A 13,790-nucleotide genomic window follows, 5' to 3' on the forward strand; every position below is an offset into this window, starting at 1 on the left:
AAACACTAAACTTGGTAGCACAACCCTTCATCCATGCCTCTACGTTCATACAACAAAAAGAAAAGAAAAACGAAGTCCTAATTAGAGGGAGAGGAATAATTGCTTTCATCCAATTGCTGCCAGTTAGAAGGCTAAGCTCCGCCCACTTGGTCTGCTAGCAACCCACTCAGCCCAGGGGATAGTCAGAGTTAGGCCTCACTTAGGCCTCTTCCACACTGCCTATAAAATACAGATTATCTCATTTTAACTGGATTATATGGCAGTGTAAACTCAAGGCCCTTCCACACAGCTATATAACCCATTTATAATGGACTTAATGTCAGGGGAAAACCTTTACCTTTACCTTAACTACCACCAATTCCTCCTTTGCAAAAGCACACCCATATCAGCGGGCTTCCCATCGCTGGATAGAGACTACTATAGGACTTCATCACATTGAAGTAGGGAAGTGTTTGGCAGAATCGAGCTCAGTGTTGAAATGAATCTGATGATTTCCCTACCTTCATCACACTGTTAAATCTATCAATGTGACTCAGAATTCTTTCAGTTGATTTGCCATCACACTGTAGGACCAGGCTGTGGCGCAGCTGGTTAGTAGCCAGCTGCAATAAATCACTACTGACTGAGAGGTCATGAGTTCGAAGCCAGCCCAGGTCAGAGTCAGCTCCCGACCATTAAATAGTCTAGCTTGCCATTGACCTATGCAGTCTGAAAGTCACTTGCATCTGTCGAGTAGGAAATTTAAGTACCGCTTTATGCGGGGAGGCTAATTTAACTAATTTACCGACACCATAAAACCTTCCAGCAATGTGTTGAAGATGAGGAAGGACCCCATCAAGGACTCGGTGTCGCAAGTGGACGGCGAAGCGGCAGCTCCCCCTCTGGCCGGAATCGAGCATACCCTCATGAAGCCAGAAGCTGGAAAATGTTAAATTGCCTCTGTATCTGTCTATATGTCATATGTCTAATGGCACTGAATGTTTGCCATGTATATGTGCATTGTGATCCGTCCTGAGTCCCCTTTAGGGTGAGAAGGGTGGAATATAAATACAGTAGAGTCTCACTTATCCAACATAAACGGGCCGGCATAATGTTGAATAAGCGAATATGTTGGATAATAAGGAGGCATTAAGGAAAAGCCTATTAAACATCAAATTAGGTTATGATTTTACAAATGAAGCACCAAAACATCATGTTAGACAACAAATTTGACAGAAAAAGTAGTTCAATACGCATTAATGCTATGCAGTAATTACTGTATTTATGAATTTAGCACCAAAATATCACGATGTATTGAAAACATTGACTACAAAAATGCGTTGGATAATCCAGATAAGCGAGTGTTGGATAAGTGAGACTCTACTGTACTGTAAATAAAATAAATAGATAGATAGATAGATAGATAGATAGATAGATAGATAGATAGATAGATAGATAGAGATTTGGCCCCATCCACCATCCCCACCCCAACACCCCCGTTCTTTGTTTACAAAAAACTTCCTCTCTTTGACATGTCAGCTGTTATGTATCTTCAATTCCTTGAGCTTTTGGCCTCTCTAGAAGGGAGGGAAAGCTGTGATCCACTCTCCCTCTCTCAGCTGCCCCACAGAGAACAGTGTTGACTTTGGGAAACTATAACTCCCAGGACTACATAGTATGGAGCTATGGTATTTAAAGTAAGGTCCAGATGCATTCATTACACAGTGTAGACCAGGCATGGGCAAACTTCGGCCCTCCAGGTGTTTTGGACTTCAATTCTCACAATTCCTAACAGCCGGCAGGCTGTTAGGAATTGTGAGAGTTGAAGTCCAACACACCTGGAGGGCTGAAAATTGCAAATGCCTGAGTTATAAGAACCCACCAAGGTGGACAGAACAGCCCTTTGGGTTGCTTTTCCATCTTAATGGTGTCACTGAGCAAATGGTGCAAATCAGCCAACTCCTCCCAATCCCAAAGGGAGGAAAGAGTTGGCAGGGATGGTGAGCCCTTCCCTTCCCTTCTTAACTAGTTTATCGCAGACCAGGAGGCAGACTGGAAGGAGTCCCTGCGGCTTGGATGACATGTCTTCACTTCTCTGGATTGAAAAGAGACAGAGCTGGTTGACACTCCTTCTTTATGACTTCATTCACCAGATACAGCCCTCTGCTAACCAAACAACTGAATGTTATCCCCACCTCGCTTCTCACATCCCCCGTCCCTCCCAGGATCCCAAGACAATGAGTGCATCTCAAGTTCGGCCTTCCAGGTGTTTTGGACTTCAACTACCACAATTCCTAACACCTCAGGCCCTTTCCTTTCCCCCCTCAGCCGCTTAAGGAAGGAGAAAACCATTAAAATATGGCTACCAGTATTTAAAAACTCTAAAATCAGCACAGTAAATAAAGAACAGCACTCAGAAAACAGGGGAAATCCAGATAGGAAACAATCTGAGCCAGCTAACACCTCAAACAAAGGATTCTCCCAGGCAGGAAGCAGTCAGGCTTTGAAGCTGCAAGCTATTCAATGCTAATCAAGGTGGCCAATTGCAACTTTCACACTTGCCTCAAACAGACAAGAGTTCTTTCTCCCACCCTGGACATTGTACAGATATATAAACCTCACTTGCCTAGTTTCCAACAGACCTCAGTCACACAACCCGGAAAACTCACAGCAACCCAGTGATTCTGGCCATGAAAGCCTTTGACAATGCATCAAACCAAAGTTTAACTTGTAGAATGGATGGTGGTGGCATGTGGAGGAATGTTGCCACCTATTATTATCTGTGGCCTCGCCCACATACATTTCTCTTGGCCGTTGAGGACCACTTTGGTCTTTCTTATGGCCTTCTCCATTTCAAAAAATCATTGGAAGATTAGGGATGAATTGGGTCACTGAATGTAATAGGACTCAAATTCTTATCAGCCTTAAATAACCTGGCAAATATTGACAGGAAATCAATATAATGAGTAACGGACAGAAAAGGTTCATCAACACCCAGAAGGCTAGAGCTTCCCTACCTCTAGTTAGAGGAATTTGTATTTTATTTGAATTTTACCATTTGACACTGCCTTTAGTGGAGCGCTGTCTTTTTATGGGTAGAACGATTACACCATGAACAGCCTGGCTGATTCAGTCACAAAGCCTCTGGGGAGTTTTATTGGCACAATTTGAAAACAAGCATGCTCCATTTATGGCATATCCCGTTGGTCTGGGATTGGAGGGTGCCAAGTTACCAGGGGGAAAACAGCTCTAGCTTTGCTCCTCTGCTTTTTTGGCAACACGTGGCTCTGAACAAAAGAACAAGCTGAACTCTCCATGGCCACAGAGGTTAACATGAACACTTTCTAACTGTTCACAGCAGACAAAAGAAAAGATTGGCAACTATCTCCATGATAAGGCATAGCTTAGAAACATTGCTTTTTAGGACTGTAGTTCTCACAATCCTAGGGCTTGTATTCCAGCCTTGTTCCTCAAAATAACTTTTCCATGGGGTTGATGGGAGTTTTCCGGGTTGTATGGCCATGTTCCAGAAGCATTCTCTCCCGACGCTTCGCCCACATCTATGGCAGGTTTCCTCAGAGGTTGTGAGGTCTGTTGGAAACTAGGCAAGTGGGGTTTGTTCCACCCATGACTCACCCATCTAAAAAAGGAAGGAAGAGAGAGAGGAAGGGAGAAATAGATAGATAGATAGATAGATAGATAGATAGATAGATAGATAGATAGATAGATGATAGACAGACAGATACTAGATAGGCAAGTAAAGATGAAGCTGCTGGGGGAGCCATTGGGGGAAATAATCCAGAGTTTTGGAGTTCGATCCCATCTGTATGCAGATAATGTCCAACTCCGAATGCTAAGGAGGTTGTTCAGGTCCTGAACCCGTGCTTGGCAGGTCTGGATGCAGGCAAACAAATTGAAATTGAATCCAGACAAGACAAATTGAAATTGAATCCAGATAAGGCCGAACAAGGTATAGGATTACAGCCTGTGTTGGACGTGGTTACACTCCCTATGAAGACATAGGTTCACAGTGGTTCTCCTGGACTCAATGCTGAGCCTAGAACCCCAGATCTCGGTTGTCACTAGGGGAGCTTTTGCACAATTAAAACTTGTGCGCTAGCTGCACCCATATCTTGAGAAGCCAGACGTGGCCACAATGGCTCATGGTCTACTTGCATTTTGAATAGACTACTGCAACGCACTCTATGTGGGGTTGCCTTTGAAGACTGTCTGGAAGCTTCAAGTGGTCCAACGGGCGGCAGCCAGATTCCTTACTGGATCGGTGTACAGGGAGCATACAAACTCCCTGCTGTGTCAGCTCCACTGGCTACCAGTCTGCTACCAAGCACAATTCAAAGTGTTGGCTTTAGCCTATAAATCCCTAAATGGTTCCAGCCCAGCTCATCTGTTCAAACGTATCTCCCTTTATGAACCGGTTCGGCTGGGGAGGCCCTGCTCTTGGTCCAACTGCCTTTACAGGTGCGAATGGTGGGGACGAGAGACAGGGCCTTCTCGGTGGTGGTCCCTCAACTGTGGAACTCCATCTCCAGCAAAATTAGATCAGTCCCTCCCTCCTGGTGTTCAGAAAAAAACTCAAGCAGGCATTCAACAAGTGACATTCTTACTGAAGCAGCTAAATGATAACCATGGGGCTAGTGCAATGTCTTTATGTTCATGTTATAATGTTTCTTTGAATAGTTTGTATGGTGTTAACTTATATTTATATGTCATTGATTTAGTTATGTATTGCATTTATATGTATGTTCGGCATTGAATTTTTGCCATTTTGCTACATTGTACACAACTTTGAATAGGCAGATAGAGACAGAATAGGCAGGATGGATAAGACAGAATGGATGGGTAGGCAGGTATAAAGGTAAAGGTTTCCCCTGGCATTAAGTCCAGTCATGTCTGACTCTGGGGGTTGGTGCTCATCTCCATTTCTAAGCCGAAGAGCCGGAGTTGTCCGTAGACACCTCCAAGGTCATGTGGCTGGCATCATTTATTTATTTATTTATTTATTTACAGAATTTATATTCCGCCTTTCTCACCCCGAAGGGGACTCAGGGCGGATCACATTACACATATAGGCAAACATTCAATGCCTTTTAACAAAGACAAGAACTCGAACTCATGACCTCCTGGTCAGAGTGATTCATTGCAGCTGGTTGCAGCTGGCTTGCTCTCCAGCCTGCGCCACAGCCCGGCATGACTGCATGGAGCGCCGTTACCTTCCCGCCGGAGCGGTACCTATTGATCTACTCACATTGGCATGTTTTCGAACTGCTAGGTTGGCAGAAGCTGGAGCTAACAGCGGCTGCTCACGCCGCTCTCGGGGTTTGAACCTGGGACCTTTCGGTCTGCAAGTTCAGCAGCTCAGTGCTTTAACGCACTTCGCCACTGGGGCTCCTGGGCAGGTAGAGATAGGATAAATAGATACGACAGTAAGATGGATAGGGAAATAGAACTGGGACACATAACATTGGATGAATGATAGACAAATATAAGATGGATAGATAGGCAGATAGGGATAGGAAAGATAGATAGGATAGATAGATAGATAGATAGATAGATAGATAGATAGATAGATAGATAGATAGATAGATAGATAGATAGGGCAGAATGGATAGATAGACAGTTAAGAGATTGTTCTTTTTCTCTAGGTATGTTCATGTTTTCTTAAAATCAGTTTCTGAAACCTTTAGCAGGCACTCCCTCCAGTTCTGGCCTCATGCTGACAGATCATGTTCCCTAAAGACCTGGTTTAAAATGCATATTTGAAATCTGGTGTACAGATGGCCGGTTGATGCTAGTAGAGATTTGATGAAAGCTGTATTTCTTCCCCTTGATCAGGGTGGAAATCGTACGACCTTCTAGATGTTGCTGGACTGAAACTTTTAGTAGCTCAATCTTGGCTGTGCTGGCAAAAACTGTTGGCACCTGAGGTCGAACAACATCTGGAGGCTTATGTGATTCTCATATTCTCCTTCCTAGATGGTGATACTCCATCTATGGTCCCCATCAATCTGACAATGTTATGCACTTGCTGTGAGTTTTCTGGGCTGTACGGCCATGTTTCAGAAGCATTCTCTCCTGACATTTCACCCACATCTATGACAGGCATCCCCAGAGGTTGTGAAGTCTGTTGGAAACTAGGCAAGTGGGGTTTATATATCTCTGGAATGTCCAGGGTAGGAGAAAGACATCTTGTCTGTTTGAGGCAAGTGTCAATGTTGCAATGGGCCAGCTTGATTAGCATTGAATGGCTTTGCAGTTTCAAAGCCTGGCTGCTTCTTGCCTGAGGGAATCCTTTGTTGGGAGGTGTTAGCCAGCCCTGATTGTTATGCACCATTTCATGATGTTCTGCACCCATTTCCCCATGGAAATGTTGTGCCTTACCCTTTGTCCTTTCACAAAGGCAAATACATCTTTATGTAGGAAAATGCATGCCTCGCTAAGCAGACAGCCTCCTTAGAGTTTGCAGTTAAGATAAAAACCGGGCAAAACATTGACTATTAATTGTTCAAGCTGCAATGTTTGACCATGATTATCTTGAATCATGATTCTCACCTTTAATAAGAGGGCTTAAGTGCCTCACTACATAATACTTGGTGGCTAAAAACAATGAAAATGCTTATACTTGTTTTGCCAATTCTCCCGAAAAGCCAGGCAGCCGGCCAACAAACCTTTTTCTAGCATGCATTTCCAAAGGACCATTTGCATAGATGCCCCACAGAAACACCTGTTCAAAAACACAAATCAGTTCCTCTCGATCCACTGTTGTTGCTGCTATTGTGTGTCTTTAGGTTTTTGACTGACAGTGACCCTAAAGTGATCCTATCTTGGGTTTTTGTTGGCAGGATTTTTCAGAGGAGGCTGCCTTCTCCCTGAGGCTAAGAGAATGTGACTTGCTTGAGATTACCCAGTGGATTTTAGTGGTTGAGTGGGGATTCAAACCCTGGTCTCCAGGAGAAAGCCACGGTGGCGCAATGGGCTAAACCATTGTGCTGGCTGAACTGCTGACCTGAAGGTTGGTGGTTCAAATCTGTGAGATGGGGTGAGCTCCCGTCTGTCAGCTCTAGCTTCCCATGCGGGAATATGAGAGAAGCCCCCCACAGGATGGTAACACATCCCGGCGTCCCCTGGGCAATGTCCTTGAAGACAACCAATTCTCTCACACCAGAAGCGACTTGCAGTATGTTCTCAATTCACTTCTGACATGATAAAAAGCATCATACTCAATACTCAAACCACTACAGTATGGCAAACCTATCACAAGGTTTTCTTGGGTGAATTTATTCAGATAAGGTTTGACATTGCTGTGCTCTTAAATTGAGAAAGTATGTGACTTTATCAAAGTCACAAGGTACATATCCAATATATCAATGGTCTATTTTCCCCGAAACTCCACCAGTGTTCACATTTGGGAATATTGAGTATCTGTGCCAAGTTTGGTCCAGATCTATCATTGTTTGAGTCCACAGTGCTCTCTGGATGTAGGTGAACCCACCAAACCCTTCCAGTATTATGTGTTGGTCATGGGAGTTCTGCGTGCCAAGTTTGGTTTAATCCCATTGTTGCTGGAGTTCAGAGTCCTCTTTGATTGTAGGTGAACTATAAATCCCAGCAACTATAACTCCCAAATGATAAAATCAATTACACCCCCCCCCCCAACCCCACCAGTATTCAAATTTGGGCATATTGGGTATTTGTGCCAAATTTGGTCCAGTGAATGAAAATACATCCTGCATATCAGATATTTACATTACGATTCATAACAGTAGCAAAGTGACAGTGATGAAGTAGCAAAGAAAATAATTGTATGGTAGGGGGTCACCACAACATAAGGAACTGTATTAAGGGGTTAGGAAGGTTGAGAACCACTGCTCTTACTGTTAATTCAATAGACAGAAAGTAGAGGTGTGTGTGAATCTTGTCGTTCTGTGGACACTCAGGTAAAAGCAAACTGCTTCAGTCTGTCTTAGTGTGTTCTTCCTCATTCATAACTTTTGCCAACTCTTCGCCACAGTCTGATGTTGTTTGGCAATGCCTATCCTGGTTGCAAAACATTGGGTGATAGGAGAGTGGGTTTCCATGGCTGAGTGAGAATTTGAACCCTTGCCTCCAACCAAGAGTCGAACCCTCAAACCACAACACCAATCTGGCTCGCTTTCCTTTGGGATATCCTGTTATACAATTAGGGTGGACAAGGAGTACGAGAAAAGCTGTTCTTTCAGTGCAATCGTCTGGGTGGAGTGAGGATCGTAATCTATATGAGGGCCTACAAATATCCTACAAGAAGGCGGCAATGCAGAGTAGTCAGGAATAGGGATCCTCTCACCTCTGCAGGAGTCTACCGTATACCATGCAGCGGTGGACGAGTCTACATAGGGACCACCAAACGCAGCATTGCCCAAACACGAATCAAGGAACATGAAAGGTGCTACAGACTAACTCAACCAGAGAAATCAACCATACTAGGGCACTTGATGAACCAACCTGGACACAGAATATTATTTGAGAACACAGAAGTGCTGGACCACTATAACAACCACCATGTCAGACTACACAGAGAAGCCATTGAAATCCACAAACTTGTGGACAATTTCAACAGAAAGGAGGAAACCATGAAAATGAACAAAATCTGGCCACCAGTAAAAAAAAAAAAACCTCTAAAATCAGGACAGTAAATAAAGAACAACACTCAGAAAATAGGAGAATTCCAGACAATCGGGGCCAGCTAACACCTCCCAACAAAGGATTCCCCCAGGCAGGCTTTGAAGCTGCAAGGTTATTCAATGCTACTCAAGGTAGTCAATTGCAGCATTCACACAGACTAGAGTTCTTTCTCCCCATTTTGACATTCCACAGATATATAAACCCCACTTGCCTAGTTTCCAACAGACCTCACAACCTCTGAGGATGCCTGCCATAGATGTGGGTGAAATGTCAGGAGAGAGAATGCTTCTAAAACACAGCCAATACAGCCCGGAAAACTCACAGTAACCCAGTCAGAAATACATTTGGAATTCTTCCATCACTGATTCAGTGGGGGGTACCAACTCAAAATTAAAAATTCCTGGCGCCAGTCTGTGGGTAACCTCGACGGATTGTTCTATTGTTGTATTTGTTCTTTTTAGTGTACAATGGAGAGGCTGCCATTGTTTTACGACTCCAAGATGCCCCAAGGACTTTACAGAAAGGAGGGAGAGAACATGAAGAAATGATCATTTCACTCTCCAGACTCGAACCCTCCTCTTACACAAGGCACTAGATATGTGTGGCTACACCCTTGGAGTTTGGCTCCATTGCAGAATATGATTTTGGAGAGCGCTCCCTGGCATTTCTCATCCTCCAGCATGACTGAGAATCATAACTTTACCCAAGGAAGGAGAGAAAAACACGTCTTGAAAAGCAACACCTTGTAGTCCTCTTCTCCAGCGTAAATGAGATTAGATCCCTTTGGCTGGCATACTCTTCTCTCATTCCAGACTTTCACTTCAGACTTACTCAAAAATTTTGCCAGTCAATACCTCCCGACAAAAGATCCCTCCAGGCAGGAAGCAGCCAGGCTTTGAAGCTGCAAGGCCATTCAATGCTAATCAAGGTGATCAATTGCAACATTCACACAAGTGTTTTCTGAATGATGTACTTTATTTACTTTCCTGATTTTAGAGGTTTTTTTTAATACTGGTAGCCAGATTTTGATCAATTTCAAGGTTTCTTCCTTTCTGTTGAAATTGTCCACATGCTTGCGGATTTCAATAGCTTCTCTGTGGTTGTTAGAGTGGCCCAGCAATGGTCAGCTAACACCTCCCAACAAAGGATTCCCTCAGGCAGGAAGCATCCAGGCTTTGAATCTGCAAGGCCATTCCATGCTAATCAAGCTGGCCAATTGCAACTTTCACACTCACCTCAAACAGACAAGAGTTCTTTCTCCCACCCTGGACATCATTCCACAGATATATATACCCCACTTGCCTAGTTTCCAACAGACCTCACAACCTCTGAGGATGCCTGCCATAGATGTGGGCAAAATGTCAGGAGAGAATGCTTCTGGAACATGGCCATACAGCCCAGAAAACTCACAGCAGCCCCCTATTTTGCAAATTCCTAGGAACAAGGTTTTGTTTAAGAGGTCTGGTAGAAGTCATGCATAGCAGTGGCATGAATGACCAGTAAGTGAGGGTTGGAGCGGTTTTACCTGTTCTGTACTACAGTGCCCACTATGCCTACCATCCTGGGCATTAGTCCAAAACAGGTAGTAGGCAGTGATAACTGGTGTTGATTCCTGAACTGCTAACTCACAGAATCAGAGCATTACAGCTCTTGAAGGCATCAGGTCACAACACTGAAGCTCTCTCTTAGCTCCGGCTAACAATTGTTGTTTGTAACTCTCAGGTTGCAAAGAGTCAAGTTACTCCTCTAAACCCAAAGGCGAAGGGGGTGTTGTGATTTCGCAGCGGTGGTGATTGATGTGGCCCAGCTGAAGGCACCTGGAGAGGCCAAATTCCTGAAGCGCACAACATCTCCCAAAACGGACAACTGAATCATCAAGCCCCATCATCCAATCCCCAAACGCCGCAAGAAAAGGGAGACTTGGCTGCTTTGAAATCCCACCCTGTTCCATTCTCTTGTCGGGAGTGGAAGAGATAAGAACATCAGACCTGGGGTAAAGAGATTATTATTGAGCTCCTTTATGGAGTTACAGAGTTCACAGGCTAGCCTTGACCTATTAGCTTCACCTTAACTGACCTTACAGGGCTGTTAAAGGTAAAGGTTTTCCCCGGACATTAAGTCTAGTCATGTCTAACTCTGGCGGTTGGTGCTCATCTCCATTTCTAAGCCGAAGAGCCAGCGTTGTCCATAGACACCTCCAGCATTACTGCATGGAGCGCTGTTACCTTCTTGCTGGAGCGGTACCTATTGATCTACGCACATTTACATGCTTTCGAACTGCTAGGTTGGCAGAAGCTGGAGCTGACAGCGGGAGCTCACTCCGCTCCCCAGATTCGAAACGGCGACCTTTCTGTTAGCAAGTTCAGCAGCTCAGCAGTTTAAACCACTGCACCACCGGGGGCTCCTACAGGGTTGTTATAATACTGCTAAAAGGTGTCCCTACCTCAGACCCTGAACTGAGACACCTCTACCTCACAGAGATGTTGTGATCCTGCCAAGAAGTATTCCTACTTCACAGGGCTGTTGTGAACCTACAAAGAGGCATCCCTACTTTGCAGGGCTGTTGTGATCTATCTATCTATGAGGTTTTCCTCTGCAGGTTTTTAGACAGTGCTTTATCCTCCATGCTCATTAGCCCATCAAGCTTCTTAAAACTTCAAGGCAACACACACAAACATGTTATTCTTACAAAAACCTTAAGAGATCCTTTTTTTATCGTGACTTGAAAACATACTGCAAGTTGCTTCTGGTGTGAAAGAATTGGCCGCCTATAGAAACATTGCGTTACGATCCTGCTGGGATGTTTTTCTCATGTCCACATAAGCTAGAGCTGACAGACGGGAGCTCACTCTGTCTCACAGATTCAAACCGGCAGCCTTCAGGTCAGCAACCCAACCTTCAGGTCAGCAGTCCATCCAGCACAAGGGTTTAACCCGTTGCACCACTGCAGTTAAGTGAGTCAAGAAGGGTCTTTTGGCCATTTGACCCAAACACACCAACCCTGCAAGGCAGGTAAAGACTGGGTCATGAGGAGGGTCTCCCTGGGCCAAAATGCATTGTGTGTCCAGATAGTTTGCTCTACTTTCAAGAGTCTAGGGATGCACTGAAACTGTAGAATGAATGCAGCTTGACACCACTTGAACTGCCATGGTTACAATGCTCTGGAATCACAGGAGTTATAGCTTGACAAGGTCTTTAGCCTTCTCTGCAAAAGAGTGCTCACTAGTATCCCAGGAATACGACTGCATTCATTCTTCAGTGTAGATGCAATCCATATCAGGAAGCATCCCAACCAATGCAGGATTTTCTTTCATCTGATCCTGATGCCAACTCTACAAGGTGGGATAAGTCTATCCTACCTCTTGCTGCCAAAAAAAATGCATTTGTGGGTTGCTGTGAGTTTTCTGGGCTGTATGGCCATGTTCCAGAAGCATTCTCTCCTGATGTTTCGCCCACATCTATGGCAGGCATCTTCAAAAGTTGTGAGGTGTGTTAAAAACTAGGCAAGTGGGCTTTATATATCTGTGGAAGGTCCAGAATGAGAGAAAGAACTCTTGTCTGTTTGAGACAAGTATGAATGTTGCCATTAGCATTAAATGGCCTTGCAGCTTCAAAGCATGGCTGCTTCCTGCCTGGGGGAATCCTTTGTTGGGAGGCATTAGCTAGCCCTGATTGTTTCTTGTCTGGAATTCCCCTGTTTTCTCAATGTTGTTCTGAGGATGCCTGCCACAGATGTGGGTGAAACGCCAGGAGAGAATGCTTCTGGAATATGGGCATACAGCCCGGAAAACTCACAGCAACCCAGCTATTCCAGCTATGAAAGCCTTCGACAACAAAATGCATCCTGTGCCCAGATATTCGGATATACTTTCAAGAGTCTATCATATTGCTCTGGCTCTTGACACTTTTGGTGATCTCCACTTTGTCATTTCGTTTTAAATCACCGATGGCCAAGAAAAACCCATGCTGTGGACCTTGTTTTGCATTCCCACACCCACATACAGGTGTACTCTTACCTTCTTGGGCACTGGAGATGCCCGTCCACCAAACCAGCAAACAGGAGAGAAGAGAGTGGCCAAGGTGACCCATTTCCCAAGACTCCAGACAAACTTCGGCTCCAAACAAACTAAAGGCTCATTGGTAGAGATGTAGGGCTCCTTAGAAATAGTAATAATAACAATAATAAAAATCAGGAGAGAGTTTCTCCCAAGTCTCCTGGAGAAAAGGCCGAAGGAATTGTTGTCGCCGGAGCCCTGTCTCCACAAAAACAAGTGACGAAACCCAGAATGAAGTCAGCAGTCAGCACCCAAGAGATGGATGGAAGGATGGATCCAACAAAGCAACAAGACCGCTTCTTTCTCTCCCTTGGCTTGCCAAAAGCTCCTGGTGGGAATTCAGAATAATTCCCTGGCTCCTGAGTTTTGTCTGTATTGCTGTATCTCGGAGTTGGAGAGCCAAGTGAAAAAGTTCTTGCCTTCAAACACTTAAGAGTTGGTTTCCAAGGCAGGGTGTTGTTTTTTCCACCCGGCTTGCCTCAAAAGTCTTGCACCTGATCTTTTTTCCTCCTCTGTTTGGGCTTAGGTTTCAAGATGAAAGCAAGAGTTCTCTTTCACCAAGTTGACCACCCAACTTCTCCAACAGACTCTGCCCCTCTTTCCCCTTTCTCTCCAGGACTAGAGTGCTGACTTCTCCCAGAGAGAGTGAAAAAGAAAATTAGGGAAATGTTTTTTTCCCCTTTCTGCTCTGTTCCTGACTCACCCACTCCCACACACCAGTGAGAGACTGAGAAAAAGTTCTTTAGTGGAAGGAGAAAAGCTTGCCAAAGATTCGCAAGTTGAAAGGGAGAGGTTGGGGTGGGTGGAAAGAGACAGGAAGATGTGCAAATTCCATCCAGCTTTTCCAGGGTTAAGGGGAGGAGGAGAACAGAGGAGCGAGAGAATGAAAGACAAACTTTTTCTTAAAGTTACACGCACCCACTTGCTGGGGAATTTAAAAAGGGCATCTGCAAGGGATGCTTCCACACTGCAACCATAGATTCAAGGCCTGACCGAGAGATACAGAATATTATTATTGTTGTTGTTGTTCATAGAATCATAAAGTTGGAAGAGACCTCAAAAATCCTCCAAAGAAGG

General features: G+C 44.6%; 1 protein-coding gene across 2 annotated transcripts in view; it reads right to left on the reverse strand.

Annotated features, from left to right (window-relative positions):
* Positions 1-13,540, reverse strand: part of axl (AXL receptor tyrosine kinase) — a 100,538-nt gene extending 86,998 nt beyond the window's left edge. Inside the window, exon 1 of one of the 2 annotated variants that reach the window (XM_062962109.1) lies at positions 12,675-13,540. In XM_062962109.1, coding sequence (XP_062818179.1) covers positions 12,675-12,747 — 73 coding nt within the window. In that variant the 5' untranslated portion in view covers positions 12,748-13,540. The remainder of the gene's footprint in view (positions 1-12,674) is intronic. The other variant, XM_008113853.3, reaches the window with a different exon arrangement.
* Between the last annotated feature and the right edge of the window lie 250 nt (positions 13,541-13,790).

This window comes from Anolis carolinensis, unplaced genomic scaffold (assembly GCF_035594765.1).
Source record: "Anolis carolinensis isolate JA03-04 unplaced genomic scaffold, rAnoCar3.1.pri scaffold_10, whole genome shotgun sequence".
Lineage (NCBI taxonomy): Eukaryota > Metazoa > Chordata > Lepidosauria > Squamata > Dactyloidae > Anolis > Anolis carolinensis.